Below are 16,866 nucleotides of genomic sequence, written 5' to 3'. Positions count from 1 at the left end.
CACCGTCACCGTGACTGTTAACACCGTCTCTGTGACTGTTAACACCGTCATTATGACTGTGGACACCGTCACTATGAATGTGGACACCATCACTATGACTCTGGACACCATCTCCGTGACTGTGGACACCATCTCAGTGACTGTGGACACCGTCACTATGACTGTGGACACCGTCACTATGAATGTGTACACCGTCTCTGTGACTGTGGACACCGTCTTTGTGACTGTTGACACCGTCACTATGACTGTGGACACCGTCTCCGAGACTGTGGAGACCGTCACTATGAATGTGGACACCGTCTCCGTGACTGTGGACACCGTCTCCGAAACTGTGGGCCCCGTCTCCGTGACTGTGGACACCGTCATTGTGACTGTGGACACCGTCTCCGTGACTGTGGACACCGTCTCCGTGACTGTGGACACCATCACTGTGACTGTAGACACCGTCTCCGTGACTGTGGGCACCGTCTCCGTGACTGTGGACACCGTCACTATGACTGTGGACACCGTTATTGTGACTGTGGACACCGTCACTATGACTGTGAACACCGTCTCTGTGACTGTGGACACCGTCTCCGAAACTGTGGGCCCCGTCTCCGTGACTGTGGACACCGTCTCCGTGACTGTGGACACTATCACTGTGACTGTGGACACCGTCACTATGACTGTGGACACCGTCATTGTGACTGTGGACACTGTCACTATGACTGTGGACACCGTCTCCGTGACTGTGGACACCGTCTCCGTGACTGTGGACACCGTCTCTGTGACTGTGGACACCGTCTCCGTGACTGTGGACACCGTCTCCGTGACTGTGGACACCGTCACTATGACTGTGGACGCCGTCACTATGACTGTGGACACCATCTCCTTGACAGTGAACACCGTCTCCGTGACTGTGGACACCGTTACTATGACTGTGGACACCGTCTCCGTGACTGTGGACACCGTCTCCGTGACTTTGGACACCGTCTCTGATTGTGGACACCGTCTCCGTGACTGTGGACACCGTCACAATGACTGTTGACACCGTCTCCGTGACTGTGGACACCGTCTTTGTGACTGTTGACACCGTCACTATGATTGTGGACACCGTCAATATGGCTGTGGACACGGTCTCCGTGACTGTGGACACCATCACTGTGACTGTAGACACCGTCTCCGTGACTGAGGCACCGTCTCCGTGACTGTGGACACCGTCACTATGACTGTGGACACCGTCATTGTGACTGTGGACACCGTCACTATGACTTTGGACACCGTCTCGGTGACTGTGGACACCGTCTCCGAATCTGTGGACACCGTCTCCGAAACTGTGGACACTGTCTCCGAAACTGTGGACACCGTCTCCGAAACTGTAGACACCGTCTCCGTGACTGTGGACACCGTCATTGTGACTGAGGACACCGTCTTAGTGACTGTGGACACCGTCTCGGAGACTGTGGGCACCTTCTCCGTGACTGTGGACACCGTCACTATGACTGTGGACACCGTCACTATGACTGTGGACACCGTCAATATGACTGTGGACACCGTCTCGGTGACTGTGGGCACCTTCTCCGTGACTGTGGACACCGTCACTATGACTGTGGACACCGTCACTATGACTGTGGACACCGTCTCCGTGACTGTGGACACCGTCACTATGACTGTAGACATCGTCACTATGACTGTGGACACCGTCTCCGTGACTGTGGACACCGTCACTATGAAAGTGGACACCGTCTCTGTGACTGTGGACACCGTCAATCTGACTGTGGACAACGCCACTATGATTGTTAACACCGTCTCATTGACTGTGGACACCGTCTTTGTGACTGTGGACACCGTCTCCGTGACTGTGGACACCGTCTCCGTGACTGTGGACACCGCCTTCGTGACTGTGGACACCGTCACTATGACTGTGGACACCGTCTCCGTGACTGTGGACACCGTCACTACGACTGTTGACACCGTATCCGTGACTGTGGACACCGTCACGATGACTGTGGACACCATCACTATGACTGTGGACACCGTCACTATGACAGTGGACACCGTCACAATAACTGTGGACACCGTCACTATGACTGTGGACAACGTACCTGTGACTGTGGACACCGTCTCCGTGACTGTGGACACCGTTAATATGACTGTGGACACCGTCTCCCTGACTGTGGACACCGTCTCCCTGACTGTTGACACCGTCACTATGACTGTGGACACCGTCACTATGACTGTGGACACTGTCTCCGTGACTGTGGACACCGTCACTATGACTGTGGACACCGTCTCCGTGACTGTGGACACCGTCACTATGACTGTAGACATCGTCAATATGACTGTGGACACCGTCTCTGTGTCTGTGGACACCGTCTCTGTGTCTGTGGACACCGTCTCTGTGACTGTGGACACTGTCTCCGTGACTGTGGACACCGTCACTATCACTGTGAACACCGCCACTATCACTATGGACACCGTCACTATGACTGTGAACACCATCACTATGACTGTGAACACCGTCACTATGACTGAGGACACCGTCACAATGACTTTGGACACCGTCGCCGTGACTGTGGACACCGTCTTCGTTACTGTGGACACCGTCACTTTGACTGTGGACACCGTCTCCTTGACTGTGCACACCGTCTTCGTGACTGTGGACACGATCACCGTGACTGTGGACACCGTCTCCGTGACTGTGGACACCGTCACTATGACTGTGGACACCGTTAATGACTGTGGACACCGTCTCCGTGACTGTGGACACCGTCACTATGACTGTGGACACCGTCTCCGTGACTGTAGACACCGTCACTATGACTGTGGACACCGTCACTGTGGTTGTGGACACCGTCTCCGTGACTGTGAACACCGTCACCGTGGTTGTGGACACCGTCTCCGTGACTGTGGACACCGTCATTATGACTGTGGACACCGTCACTATGACTGTGGACCCCGTCACTATGTCTGTGGACACCGTCTTCGTGACTGTTAACACCGTCACTATGACTGTGGACACCATCACTATGACTCTGGACACCATCTCCGAGACTGTTGACACCGTCATCGTGACTGTTAACACCGTCTCTGTGACTGTGGACACCGTCATTATGACTGTGGACACCGTCACTATGACAGTGGACACCATCACTATGACTCTGGACACCATCTCTGGACACCACAGTCACCGTGACTGTGGACACCGTCTCCGTGACTGTGGACACCGTCTCCGAAACTGTGGACACCGTCTCCGAAACTGTGGACACCATCTCTGTGACTGTGGGCACCTTCTCCGTGACTGTGGACACCGTCACTATGACTGTGGACACCGTCCCCGTGACTGTGGACACCGTCACTACGACTGTTGACACCGTCAATATGACTGTGGACACCGTCTCTGTGTCTGTGGACACCGTCTCCGTGACTGCGGACACCGTCACTATGACTGTGGACACCGTCAATATGACTGAGGACACAGTCTCTGTGTCTGTGGACACCGTCACTATGACTGTGGACACCGTCTTCGTGACTGTGGACACCGTCACTATCACTGTGAACACCGTCACTATGACTGTGGACACCGTCACTATGACTGTGGACACCGTCACTATGACTGTGGACACCGTCTCCGTGACTGTGGACACCGTCTCCGTGACTGTGGACACCGTCTACGTGACTGTGGACACCGTCACTATGACTGTGGACACCGTCTCCGTGACTGTGGACACCGTCTCCGTGACTGTGGACACCGGCGACGTGACTGTGGACACCGTCTCGGTGACTGTGGGCACCTTCTCCGTGACTGTGGACACCGTCACTGTCACTGTGGACACCGTCACTATAACTGTGGACACAGTCACTGTGGGCACCGTCTCTTTGACTGTGGACAACGTCTCTTTGACTGTGGACACCATCTCCGTGACAGTGAACACCGTCTCCGTGACTGTGGACACCGTCTCCGTGACTGTCCACACCGTCTCCTTGTCTGTGGACACCGTCACTATGACTGTGGACACCGTCTCAGTGACTGTGGACACCGTCACAATGACTGTGGACACCATCACAATAAATATGGACACCATCACTATGACTGTGGACACCGTCACTATGACTGTGGACACCGTTAATATGACTGTGGACACCGTCTCCGTGACTGTGGACCCCGTCTCCGTGACTGAGGACACCGCCACTATGACTGAGGACACCGTCACTATGACTGTGGACACCGTCAATATGACTGTGGACACCGTCTCCGTGACTGTGGACACCGTCTCCGTGACTGTGGACACCGTCTCCGTGACAGTGGACACCGTCTCTGTGACTGTGGACACCGTCTTCGTTACTGTGGACACCGTCACTATGACTGTGGACACCGTCTCCGTGACTGTGCACACCGTCTTCGTGACTGTGGACACCATCACCGTGACTGTGGACACCGTCTCCGTGACTGTGGACACCGTCACTATGACTGTGGACACCGTTAATGACTGTGGACACCGTCTCCGTGACTGTGGACACCGTCACTATGACTGTGGACACCGTCTCCGTGATTGTAGACACCGTCACTATGACTGTGGACACCGTCAGCGTGGTTGTGGACACCGTCTCCTTGTGTCGGAAAATCCGACACCATTTAATATCATACAGATAATAGCTGTGTTGTATAAACAAGTTACCCATAGAAAACGTAACTTGTAGTGGAATTACCGTCTATAGAAAACGGGATATCATCACCACATACTATTATAATTCACCAGCTATTCTGCTGGGAATTATTCTTAAATACATTAGTCTTTGGACTTTACCATCATAAAACATCTTATATAAATTAACTTAATTATCAATATTAAAGTAGAGTAAATGTGACCCTTCTATCACTTTCTGAAATCTGGACAAAGTAGGCCAGGCGTCAGTGGGGAAGGAGGGAGCCATTGTTGTGTCACCTCCGAGACGTGTGGAGCAAATTCGGCTCCTATCATTCTGGACAATGTCGGCCAGTAACGTCAATAGTATGGAGTGTTAAACAGCCATTGTTTATAACGAGACCAGAGGCTCACACGGGAGCAAATTCGGCTCCTGTTAATTTTACTTGGACGTAGTGTTATGGAAACCAAAGGTACCATTTGTCAACACGCTGTCTACAAATTCAAGTTAAGTGTCTATCCGAAACCCGTTTATCATTCATTTGTGGCCATTAATGTCAGGATATAGGGTGTCCCGGTTAGATCACGTGGAAGCCTCAAACTAAAGGTAATTAAGCCAGGTCTTCAATGTTCCATGTACAGTTTCTCTGAAATACTTGTCATATATAGGATTCTGGCTTCACAGCTAGCGCACTTTTGACAGGTCAAGACGAGGAAGGAAGATTTGTGCACCAGTTACTGGGTGATATGGAAGCTACCTCAAAGAGGATAATTTGGTGTCTACACCCTAGTTATACCTGGTGGACTAACCTGCTGTACTATAAGATAAGGAACCTTTTCAATGTATGTAGTTACTGTAGTTTGATTGGCTGCATATATATAAATATAAACCCCCCCTAATGTGTAGAGGATCGATTTGTGAGATTATGAGATTATTGCAGAAATACAGTCCACTTAACATTATACAAATTGCTATCGAAGTATATAAATTAACGTAAATATAAATTCATATAAATTAAATAAATATAAATCTCACAGGTCGGTTCCCACACCTTGACTGTGGAGACCGTCACTATGACTGTGGACACCGTCACTATGACTGTGGACACCGTCTCAGTGACTGTTGACACCGTCACCGTGACTGTTAACACCGTCTCTGTGACTGTTAACACCGTCATTATGACTGTGGACACCGTCACTATGAATGTGGACACCATCACTATGACTCTGGACACCATCTCCGTGACTGTGGACACCATCTCAGTGACTGTGGACACCGTCACTATGACTGTGGACACCGTCACTATGAATGTGTACACCGTCTCTGTGACTGTGGACACCGTCTTTGTGACTGTTGACACCGTCACTATGACTGTGGACACCGTCTCCGAGACTGTGGACACCGTCACTATGAATGTGGACACCGTCTCCGTGACTGTGGACACCGTCTCCGAAACTGTGGGCCCCGTCTCCGTGACTGTGGACACCGTCTCCGTGACTGTGGACACCGTCTCCGTGACTGTGGACACCGTCTCCGTGACTGTGGACACCGTCTCCGTGACTGTGGACACCGTCTCCGTGACTGTGGACACCGTCACTATGACTGTGGACGCCGTCACTATGACTGTGGACACCATCTCCTTGACAGTGAACACCGTCTCCGTGACTGTGGACACCGTTACTATGACTGTGGACACCGTCTCCGTGACTGTGGACACCGTCTCCGTGACTTTGGACACCGTCTCTGATTGTGGACACCGTCTCCGTGACTGTGGACACCGTCACAATGACTGTTGACACCGTCTCCGTGACTGTGGACACCGTCTTTGTGACTGTTGACACCGTCACTATGATTGTGGACACCGTCAATATGGCTGTGGACACGGTCTCCGTGACTGTGGACACCATCACTGTGACTGTAGACACAGTCTCCGTGACTGTGGGCACCGTCTCCGTGACTGTGGACACGGTCACTATGACTGTGGACACCGTCATTGTGACTGTGGACACCGTCACTATGACTTTGGACACCGTCTCGGTGACTGTGGACACCGTCTCCGAAACTGTGGACACCGTCTCCGAAACTGTGGACACTGTCTCCGAAACTGTGGACACCGTCTCCGAAACTGTAGACACCGTCTCCGTGACTGTGGACACCGTCATTGTGACTGTGGACACCGTCTTAGTGACTGTGGACACCGTCTCGGAGACTGTGGGCACCTTCTCCGTGACTGTGGACACCGTCACTATGACTGTGGACACCGTCACTATGACTGTGGACACCGTCAATATGACTTTGGACACCGTCTCGGTGACTGTGGGCACCTTCTCCGTGACTGTGGACACCGTCACTATGACTGTGGACACCGTCACTATGACTGTGTACACCGTCTCCGTGACTGTGGACACCGTCACTATGACTGTAGACATCGTCACTATGACTGTGGACACCGTCTCCGTGACTGTGGACACCGTCACTATGAAAGTGGACACCGTCTCTGTGACTGTGGACACCGTCAATCTGACTGTGGACAACGCCACTATGATTGTTAACACCGTCTCATTGACTGTGGACACCGTCTTTGTGACTGTGGACACCGTCTCCGTGACTGTGGACACCGCCTTCGTGACTGTGGACACCGTCACTATGACTGTGGACACCGTCTCCGTGACTGTGGACACCGTCACTACGACTGTTGACACCGTATCCGTGACTGTGGACACCGTCACTATGACTGTGGACACCATCACTATGACTGTGGACACCGTCACTATGACAGTGGACACCGTCACAATAACTGTGGACACCGTCACTATGACTGTGGACAACGTACCTGTGACTGTGGACACCGTCTCCGTGACTGTGGACACCGTTAATATGACTGTGGACACCGTCTCCCTGACTGTGGACACCGTCTCCCTGACTGTTGACACCGTCACTATGACTGTGGACACCGTCTCCCTGACTGTTGACACCGTCACTATGACTGTGGACACCGTCTCCGTGACTGTGGACACCGTCACTATGACTGTGGACACTGTCTCCGTGACTGTGGACACCGTCTCCCTGACTGTTGACACCGTCACTATGACTGTGGACACTGTCTCCGTGACTGTGGACACCGTCACTATGACTGTGGACACCGTTAATGACTGTGGACACCGTCTCCGTGACTGTGGACACCGTCACTATGACTGTGGACACCGTCTCCGTGATTGTAGACACCGTCACTATGACTGTGGACACCGTCAGCGTGGTTGTGGACACCGTCTCCTTGTGTCGGAAAATCCGACACCATTTAATATCATACAGATAATAGCTGTGTTGTATAAACAAGTTACCCATAGAAAACGTAACTTGTAGTGGAATTACCGTCTATAGAAAACGGGATATCATCACCACATACTATTATAATTCACCAGCTATTCTGCTGGGAATTATTCTTAAATACATTAGTCTTTGGACTTTACCATCATAAAACATCTTATATAAATTAACTTAATTATCAATATTAAAGTAGAGTAAATGTGACCCTTCTATCACTTTCTGAAATCTGGACAAAGTAGGCCAGGCGTCAGTGGGGAAGGAGGGAGCCATTGTTGTGTCACCTCCGAGACGTGTGGAGCAAATTCGGCTCCTATCATTCTGGACAATGTCGGCCAGTAACGTCAATAGTATGGAGTGTTAAACAGCCATTGTTTATAACGAGACCAGAGGCTCACACGGGAGCAAATTCGGCTCCTGTTAATTTTACTTGGACGTAGTGTTATGGAAACCAAAGGTACCATTTGTCAACACGCTGTCTACAAATTCAAGTTAAGTGTCTATCCGAAACCCGTTTATCATTCATTTGTGGCCATTAATGTCAGGATATAGGGTGACCCGGTTAGATCACGTGGAAGCCTCAAACTAAAGGTAATTAAGCCAGGTCTTCAATGTTCCATGTACAGTTTCTCTGAAATACTTGTCATATATAGGATTCTGGCTTCACAGCTAGCGCACTTTTGACAGGTCAAGACGAGGAAGGAAGATTTGTGCACCAGTTACTGGGTGATATGGAAGCTACCTCAAAGAGGATAATTTGGTGTCTACACCCTAGTTATACCTGGTGGACTAACCTGCTGTACTATAAGATAAGGAACCTTTTCAATGTATGTAGTTACTGTAGTTTGATTGGCTGCATATATATAAATATAAACCCCCCCTAATGTGTAGAGGATCGATTTGTGAGATTATGAGATTATTGCAGAAATACAGTCCACTTAACATTATACAAATTGCTATCGAAGTATATAAATTAACGTAAATATAAATTCATATAAATTAAATAAATATAAATCTCACAGGTCGGTTCCCACACCTTGACTGTGGAGACCGTCACTATGACTGTGGACACCGTCACTATGACTGTGGACACCGTCTCCGTGACTGTTGACACCGTCACCGTGACTGTTAACACCGTCTCTGTGACTGTTAACACCGTCATTATGACTGTGGACACCGTCACTATGAATGTGGACACCATCACTATGACTCTGGACACCATCTCCGTGACTGTGGACACCATCTCAGTGACTGTGGACACCGTCACTATGACTGTGGACACCGTCACTATGAATGTGTACACCGTCTCTGTGACTGTGGACACCGTCTTTGTGACTGTTGACACCGTCACTATGACTGTGGACACCGTCTCCGAGACTGTGGACACCGTCACTATGAATGTGGACACCGTCTCCGTGACTGTGGACACCGTCTCCGAAACTGTGGGCCCCGTCTCCGTGACTGTGGACACCGTCTCCGTGACTGTGGACACTATCACTGTGACTGTGGACACCGTCACTATGACTGTGGACACCGTCATTGTGACTGTGGACACTGTCACTATGACTGTGGACACCGTCTCCGTGACTGTGGACACCGTCTCCGTGACTGTGGACACCGTCTCCGTGACTGTGGACACCGTCTCCGTGACTGTGGACACCGTCTCCGTGACTGTGGACACCGTCACTATGACTGTGGACGCCGTCACTATGACTGTGGACACCATCTCCTTGACAGTGAACACATCTCCGTGACTGTGGACACCGTTACTATGACTGTGGACACCGTCTCCGTGACTGTGGACACCGTCTCCGTGACTTTGGACACCGTCTCTGATTGTGGACACCGTCTCCGTGACTGTGGACACCGTCACAATGACTGTTGACACCGTCTCCGTGACTGTGGACACCGTCTTTGTGACTGTTGACACCGTCACTATGATTGTGGACACCGTCAATATGGCTGTGGACACGGTCTCCGTGACTGTGGACACCATCACTGTGACTGTAGACACAGTCTCCGTGACTGTGGGCACCGTCTCCGTGACTGTGGACACCGTCACTATGACTGTGGACACCGTCATTGTGACTGTGGACACCGTCTTTGTGACTGTTGACACCGTCACTATGATTGTGGACACCGTCAATATGGCTGTGGACACGGTCTCCGTGACTGTGGACACCATCACTGTGACTGTAGACACAGTCTCCGTGACTGTGGGCACCGTCTCCGTGACTGTGGACACCGTCACTATGACTGTGGACACCGTCATTGTGACTGTGGACACCGTCACTATGACTTTGGACACCGTCTCGGTGACTGTGGACACCGTCTCCGAAACTGTGGACACCGTCTCCGAAACTGTGGACACTGTCTCCGAAACTGTGGACACCGTCTCCGAAACTGTAGACACCGTCTCCGTGACTGTGGACACCGTCATTGTGACTGTGGACACCGTCTTAGTGACTGTGGACACCGTCTCGGAGACTGTGGGCACCTTCTCCGTGACTGTGGACACCGTCACTATGACTGTGGACACCGTCACTATGACTGTGGACACCGTCAATATGACTTTGGACACCGTCTCGGTGACTGTGGGCACCTTCTCCGTGACTGTGGACACCGTCACTATGACTGTGGACACCGTCACTATGACTGTGGACACCGTCTCCGTGACTGTGGACACCGTCACTATGACTGTAGACATCGTCACTATGACTGTGGACACCGTCTCCGTGACTGTGGACACCGTCACTATGAAAGTGGACACCGTCTCTGTGACTGTGGACACCGTCAATCTGACTGTGGACAACGCCACTATGATTGTTAACACCGTCTCATTGACTGTGGACACCGTCTTTGTGACTGTGGACACCGTCTCCGTGACTGTGGACACCGCCTTCGTGACTGTGGACACCGTCACTATGACTGTGGACACCGTCTCCGTGACTGTGGACACCGTCACTACGACTGTTGACACCGTATCCGTGACTGTGGACACCGTCACTATGACTGTGGACACCATCACTATGACTGTGGACACCGTCACTATGACAGTGGACACCGTCACAATAACTGTGGACACCGTCACTATGACTGTGGACAACGTACCTGTGACTGTGGACACCGTCTCCGTGACTGTGGACACCGTTAATATGACTGTGGACACCGTCTCCCTGACTGTGGACACCGTCTCCCTGACTGTTGACACCGTCACTATGACTGTGGACACCGTCTCCCTGACTGTTGACACCGTCACTATGACTGTGGACACCGTCTCCGTGACTGTGGACACCGTCACTATGACTGTGGACACTGTCTCCGTGACTGTGGACACCGTCTCCCTGACTGTTGACACCGTCACTATGACTGTGGACACTGTCTCCGTGACTGTGGACACCGTCACTATGACTGTGGACACCGTCTCCGTGACTGTGGACACCGTCTCCGTGACTGTGGACACCGTCACTATGACTGTGGACACCGTCTCCGTGACTGTGGACACCGTCACTATGACTGTAGACATCGTCAATATGACTGTGGACACCGTCTCTGTGTCTGTGGACACCGTCTCTGTGACTGTGGACACCGTCTCTGTGTCTGTGGACACCGTCTCTGTGTCTGTGGACACCGTCTCTGTGACTGTGGACACTGTCTCCGTGACTGTGGACACCGTCACTATCACTGTGAACACCGCCACTATCACTGTGGACACCGTCACTATGACTGTGAACACCATCACTATGACTGTGAACACCGTCACTATGACTGAGGACACCGTCACAATGACTGTGGACACCGTCGCCGTGACTGTGGACACCGTCTTCGTTACTGTGGACACCGTCACTTTGACTGTGGACACCGTCTCCTTGACTGTGCACACCGTCTTCGTGACTGTGGACACCATCACCGTGACTGTGGACACCGTCTCCGTGACTGTGGACACCGTCACTATGACTGTGGACACCGTTAATGACTGTGGACACCGTCTCCGTGACTGTGGACACCGTCACTATGACTGTGGACACCGTCTCCGTGACTGTAGACACCGTCACTATGACTGTGGACACCGCCACTGTGGTTGTGGACACCGTCTCCGTGACTGTGAACACCGTCACCGTGGTTGTGGACACCGTCTCCGTGACTGTGGACACCGTCATTATGACTGTGGACACCGTCACTATGACTGTGGACCCCGTCACTATGTCTGTGGACACCGTCTTCGTGACTGTTAACACCGTCACTATGACTGTGGACACCATCACTATGACTCTGGACACCATCTCCGAGACTGTTGACACCGTCACCGTGACTGTTAACACCGTCTCTGTGACTGTGGACACCGTCATTATGACTGTGGACACCGTCACTATGACAGTGGACACCATCACTATGACTCTGGACACCATCTCCGTGACTGTGGACACCATCTCCGTGACTGTGGACACCGTCACTATGACTGTGGACACCGTCACTATGAATGTGTACACCGTCTCTGTGACTGTGGACACCGTCTTTGTGACTGTTGACACCGTCACTATGACTGTGGACACCGTCTCCGAGACTGTGGACACCGTCACTATGAATGTGGACACCGTCTCCGTGACTGTGGACACCGTCTCCGAAACTGTGGGCCCCGTCTCCGTGACTGTGGACACCGTCATTGTGACTGTGGACACCGTCTCCGTGACTGTGGGCACCGTCTCCGTGACTGTGGACACCGTCACTATGACTGTGGACACCGTCATTGTGACTGTGGACACCGTCACTATGACTGTGGACACCGTTAATATGACTGTGGACACCGTCTCCGTGACTGTGGAAACCGTCTCCGTGACTGAGGACACCGTCACCGTGACTGTTGACACCGTCACCGTGACTGTGGACACCGTCTCCGTGACTGTGGACACCGTCTCCGAAACTGTGGACACCGTCTCCGAAACTGTGGACACCGTCTCTGTGACTGTGGGCACCTTCTCCGTGACTGTGGACACCGTCACTATGACTGTGGACACCGTCCCCGTGACTGTGGACACCGTCACTACGACTGTTGACACCGTCAATATGACTGTGGACACTGTCTCTGTGTCTGTGGACACCGTCTCCGTGACTGCGGACACCGTCACTATGACTGTGGACACCGTCAATATGACTGAGGACAGTCTCTGTGTCTGTGGACACCGTCACTATGACTGTGGACACCGTCTTCGTGACTGTGGACACCGTCACTATGACTGTGGACACCGTCACTATGACTGTGGACACCGTCTCCGTGACTGTGGACACCGTCTCCGTGACTGTGGACACCGTCTACGTGACTGTGGACACCGTCACTATGACTGTGGACACCGTCTCCGTGACTGTGGACACCGTCTCCGTGACTGTGGACACCGGCGACGTGACTGTGGACACCGTCTCGGTGACTGTGGGCACCTTCTCCGTGACTGTGGACACCGTCACTGTCACTGTGGACACCGTCACTATAACTGTGGACACAGTCACTGTGGGCACCGTCTCTTTGACTGTGGACAACGTCTCTTTGACTGTGGACACCATCTCCGTGACAGTGAACACCGTCTCCGTGACTGTGGACACCGTCTCCGTGACTGTCCACACCGTCTCCTTGTCTGTGGACACCGTCACTATGACTGAGGACACCGTCTCAGTGACTGTGGACACCGTCACAATGACTGTGGACACCATCACAATAAATATGGACACCATCACTATGACTGTGGACACCGTCACTATGACTGTGGACACCGTTAATATGACTGTGGACACCGTCTCCGTGACTGTGGACCCCGTCTCCGTGACTGAGGACACCGCGACTATGACTGAGGACACCGTCACTATGACTGTGGACACCGTCAATATGACTGTGGACACCGTCTCCGTGACTGTGGACACCGTCTCCGTGACTGTGGACACCGTCTCCGTGACTGTGGACACCGTCTCCGTGACTGTGGACACCGTCTCCGTGACTGTGGACACCGTCTCCGTGACTGTGGACACCGTCTCCGTGACTGTGGACACCGTCTCCGTGACTGTGGACACCGTCTTCGTTACTGTGGACACCGTCACTATGACTGTGGACACCGTCTCCGTGACTGTGCACACCGTCTTCGTGACTGTGGACACCATCACCGTGACTGTGGACACCGTCTCCGTGACTGTGGACACCGTCACTATGACTGTGGACACCGTTAATGACTGTGGACACCGTCTCCGTGACTGTGGACACCGTCACTATGACTGTGGACACCGTCTCCGTGACTGTAGACACCGTCACTATGACTGTGGACACCGTCAGCGTGGTTGTGGACACCGTCTCCTTGACTGTGGAGACCGTCACTATGACTGTGGACACCGTCACTATGACTGTGGACACCGTCTCCGTGACTGTTGACACCGTCACCGTGACTGTTAACACCGTCTCTGTGACTGTTAACACCGTCATTATGACTGTGGACACCGTCACTATGAATGTGGACACCATCACTATGACTCTGGACACCATCTCCGTGACTGTGGACACCATCTCAGTGACTGTGGACACCGTCACTATGACTGTGGACACCGTCACTATGAATGTGTACACCGTCTCTGTGACTGTGGACACCGTCTTTGTGACTGTTGACACCGTCACTATGACTGTGGACACCGTCTCCGAGACTGTGGACACCGTCACTATGAATGTGGACACCGTCTCCGTGACTGTGGACACCGTCTCCGAAACTGTGGGCCCCGTCTCCGTGACTGTGGACACCGTCATTGTGACTGTGGACACCGTCTCCGTGACTGTGGACACCGTCTCCGTGACTGTGGACACCATCACTGTGACTGTAGACACCGTCTCCGTGACTGTGGGCACCGTCTCCGTGACTGTGGACACCGTCACTATGACTGTGGACACCGTTATTGTGACTGTGGACACCGTCACTATGACTGTGAACACCGTCTCTGTGACTGTGGACACCGTCTCCGAAACTGTGGGCCCCGTCTCCGTGACTGTGGACACCGTCTCCGTGACTGTGGACACTATCACTGTGACTGTGGACACCGTCACTATGACTGTGGACACCGTCATTGTGACTGTGGACACTGTCACTATGACTGTGGACACCGTCTCCGTGACTGTGGACACCGTCTCCGTGACTGTGGACACCGTCTCCTTGACTGTGGACACCGTCTCCGTGACTGTGGACACCGTCTCCGTGACTGTGGACACCGTCACTATGACTGTGGACGCCGTCACTATGACTGTGGGCACCATCTCCTTGACAGTGAACACCGTCTCCGTGACTGTGGACACCGTTACTATGACTGTGGACACCGTCTCCGTGACTGTGGACACCGTCTCCGTGACTTTGGACACCGTCTCTGATTGTGGACACCGTCTCCGTGACTGTGGACACCGTCACAATGACTGTTGACACCGTCACCGTGACTGTGGACACCGTCTTTGTGACTGTTGACACCGTCACTATGATTGTGGACACCGTCAATATGGCTGTGGACACGGTCTCTGTGACTGTGGACACCATCACTGTGACTGTAGACACCGTCTCCGTGACTGTGGGCACCGTCTCCGTGACTGTGGACACCGTCACTATGACTGTGGACACCGTCATTGTGACTGTGGACACCGTCACTATGACTTTGGACACCGTCTCGGTGACTGTGGACACCGTTTCCGAAACTGTGGACACCGTCTCCGAAACTGTGGACACTGTCTCCGAAACTGTGGACACCGTCTCCGAAACTGTAGACACCGTCTCCGTGACTGTGGACACCGTCATTGTGACTGAGGACACCGTCTTAGTGACTGTGGACACCGTCTCGGAGACTGTGGGCACCTTCTCCGTGACTGTGGACACCGTCACTATGACTGTGGACACCGTCACTATGACTGTGGACACCGTCAATATGACTTTGGACACCGTCTCGGTGACTGTGGGCACCTTCTCCGTGACTGTGGACACCGTCACTATGACTGTGGACACCGTCACTATGACTGTGGACACCGTCTCCGTGACTGTGGACACCGTCACTATGACTGTAGACATCGTCACTATGAAAGTGGACACCGTCTCTGTGACTGTGGACACCGTCAATCTGACTGTGGACAACGCCACTATGATTGTTAACACCGTCTCATTGACTGTGGACACCGTCTTTGTGACTGTGGACACCGTCTCCGTGACTGTGGACACCGCCTTCGTGACTGTGGACACCGTCACTATGACTGTGGACACCGTCTCCGTGACTGTGGACACCGTCACTACGACTGTTGACACCGTATCCGTGACTGTGGACACCGTCACTATGACTGTGGACACCATCACTATGACTGTGGACACCGTCACTATGACAGTGGACACCGTCACAATAACTGTGGACACCGTCACTATGACTGTGGACAACGTACCTGTGACTGTGGACACGATCTCCGTGACTGTGGACACCGTTAATATGACTGTGGACACCGTCTCCCTGACTGTGGACACCGTCTCCCTGACTGTTGACACCGTCACTATGACTGTGGACACCGTCACTATGACTGTGGACACTGTCTCCGTGACTGTGGACACCGTCACTATGACTGTGGACACCGTCTCCGTGACTGTGGACACCGTCACTATGACTGTAGACATCGTCAATATGACTGTGGACACCGTCTCTGTGTCTGTGGACACCGTCTCTGTGTCTGTGGACACCGTCTCCCTGACTGTTGACACCGTCACTATGACTGTGGACACCGTCACTATGACTGTGGACACTGTCTCCGTGACTGTGGACACCGTCACTATGACTGTGGACACTGTCTCCGTGACTGTGGACACCGTCACTATGACTGTGGACACCGTCTCCGTGACTGTGGACACCGTCACTATGACTGTAGACATCGTCAAT

The 16,866-nt window shown here is 52.7% G+C and overlaps 1 protein-coding gene across 1 annotated transcript; it reads left to right on the top strand.

Annotated features, from left to right (window-relative positions):
* Positions 1-2,903: 2,903 nt before the first annotated feature.
* Positions 2,904-9,975, top strand: LOC138356645 (uncharacterized). Its single transcript, XM_069312836.1, has 5 exons — positions 2,904-3,192; positions 3,908-4,236; positions 5,664-5,762; positions 8,973-9,071; positions 9,961-9,975. The coding sequence occupies exons 1-5, from the start codon at positions 2,904-2,906 to the stop codon at positions 9,973-9,975; spliced, it is 831 nt and encodes a 276-aa protein (XP_069168937.1).
* Positions 9,976-16,866: the final 6,891 nt, after the last annotated feature.

This window comes from Procambarus clarkii, chromosome 73, assembly GCF_040958095.1.
Source record: "Procambarus clarkii isolate CNS0578487 chromosome 73, FALCON_Pclarkii_2.0, whole genome shotgun sequence".
Lineage (NCBI taxonomy): Eukaryota > Metazoa > Arthropoda > Malacostraca > Decapoda > Cambaridae > Procambarus > Procambarus clarkii.
The sequence above is the reverse complement of the archived record's forward strand: the minus strand, read 5'-3'. Positions and strand labels throughout refer to the sequence as shown.

What these genes read in the sequence shown, in the direction of transcription:
- LOC138356645 (XM_069312836.1), top strand. Translation starts at nt 2,904, where the DNA reads ATGACTGTGGACACCGTCACTATGACTGTGGACCCCGTCACTATGTCT. An exon ending in TGACTGTGGACACCGTCTCC is followed by an intron (nt 3,193 to 3,907) that starts GTGACTGTGGAC and finishes TCTCCGTGACAG; the next exon opens with TGAACACCGTCTCCGTGACT. An exon ending in TGACTGTTGACACCGTCACC is followed by an intron (nt 5,763 to 8,972) that starts GTGACTGTTAAC and finishes TAAATCTCACAG; the next exon opens with GTCGGTTCCCACACCTTGAC.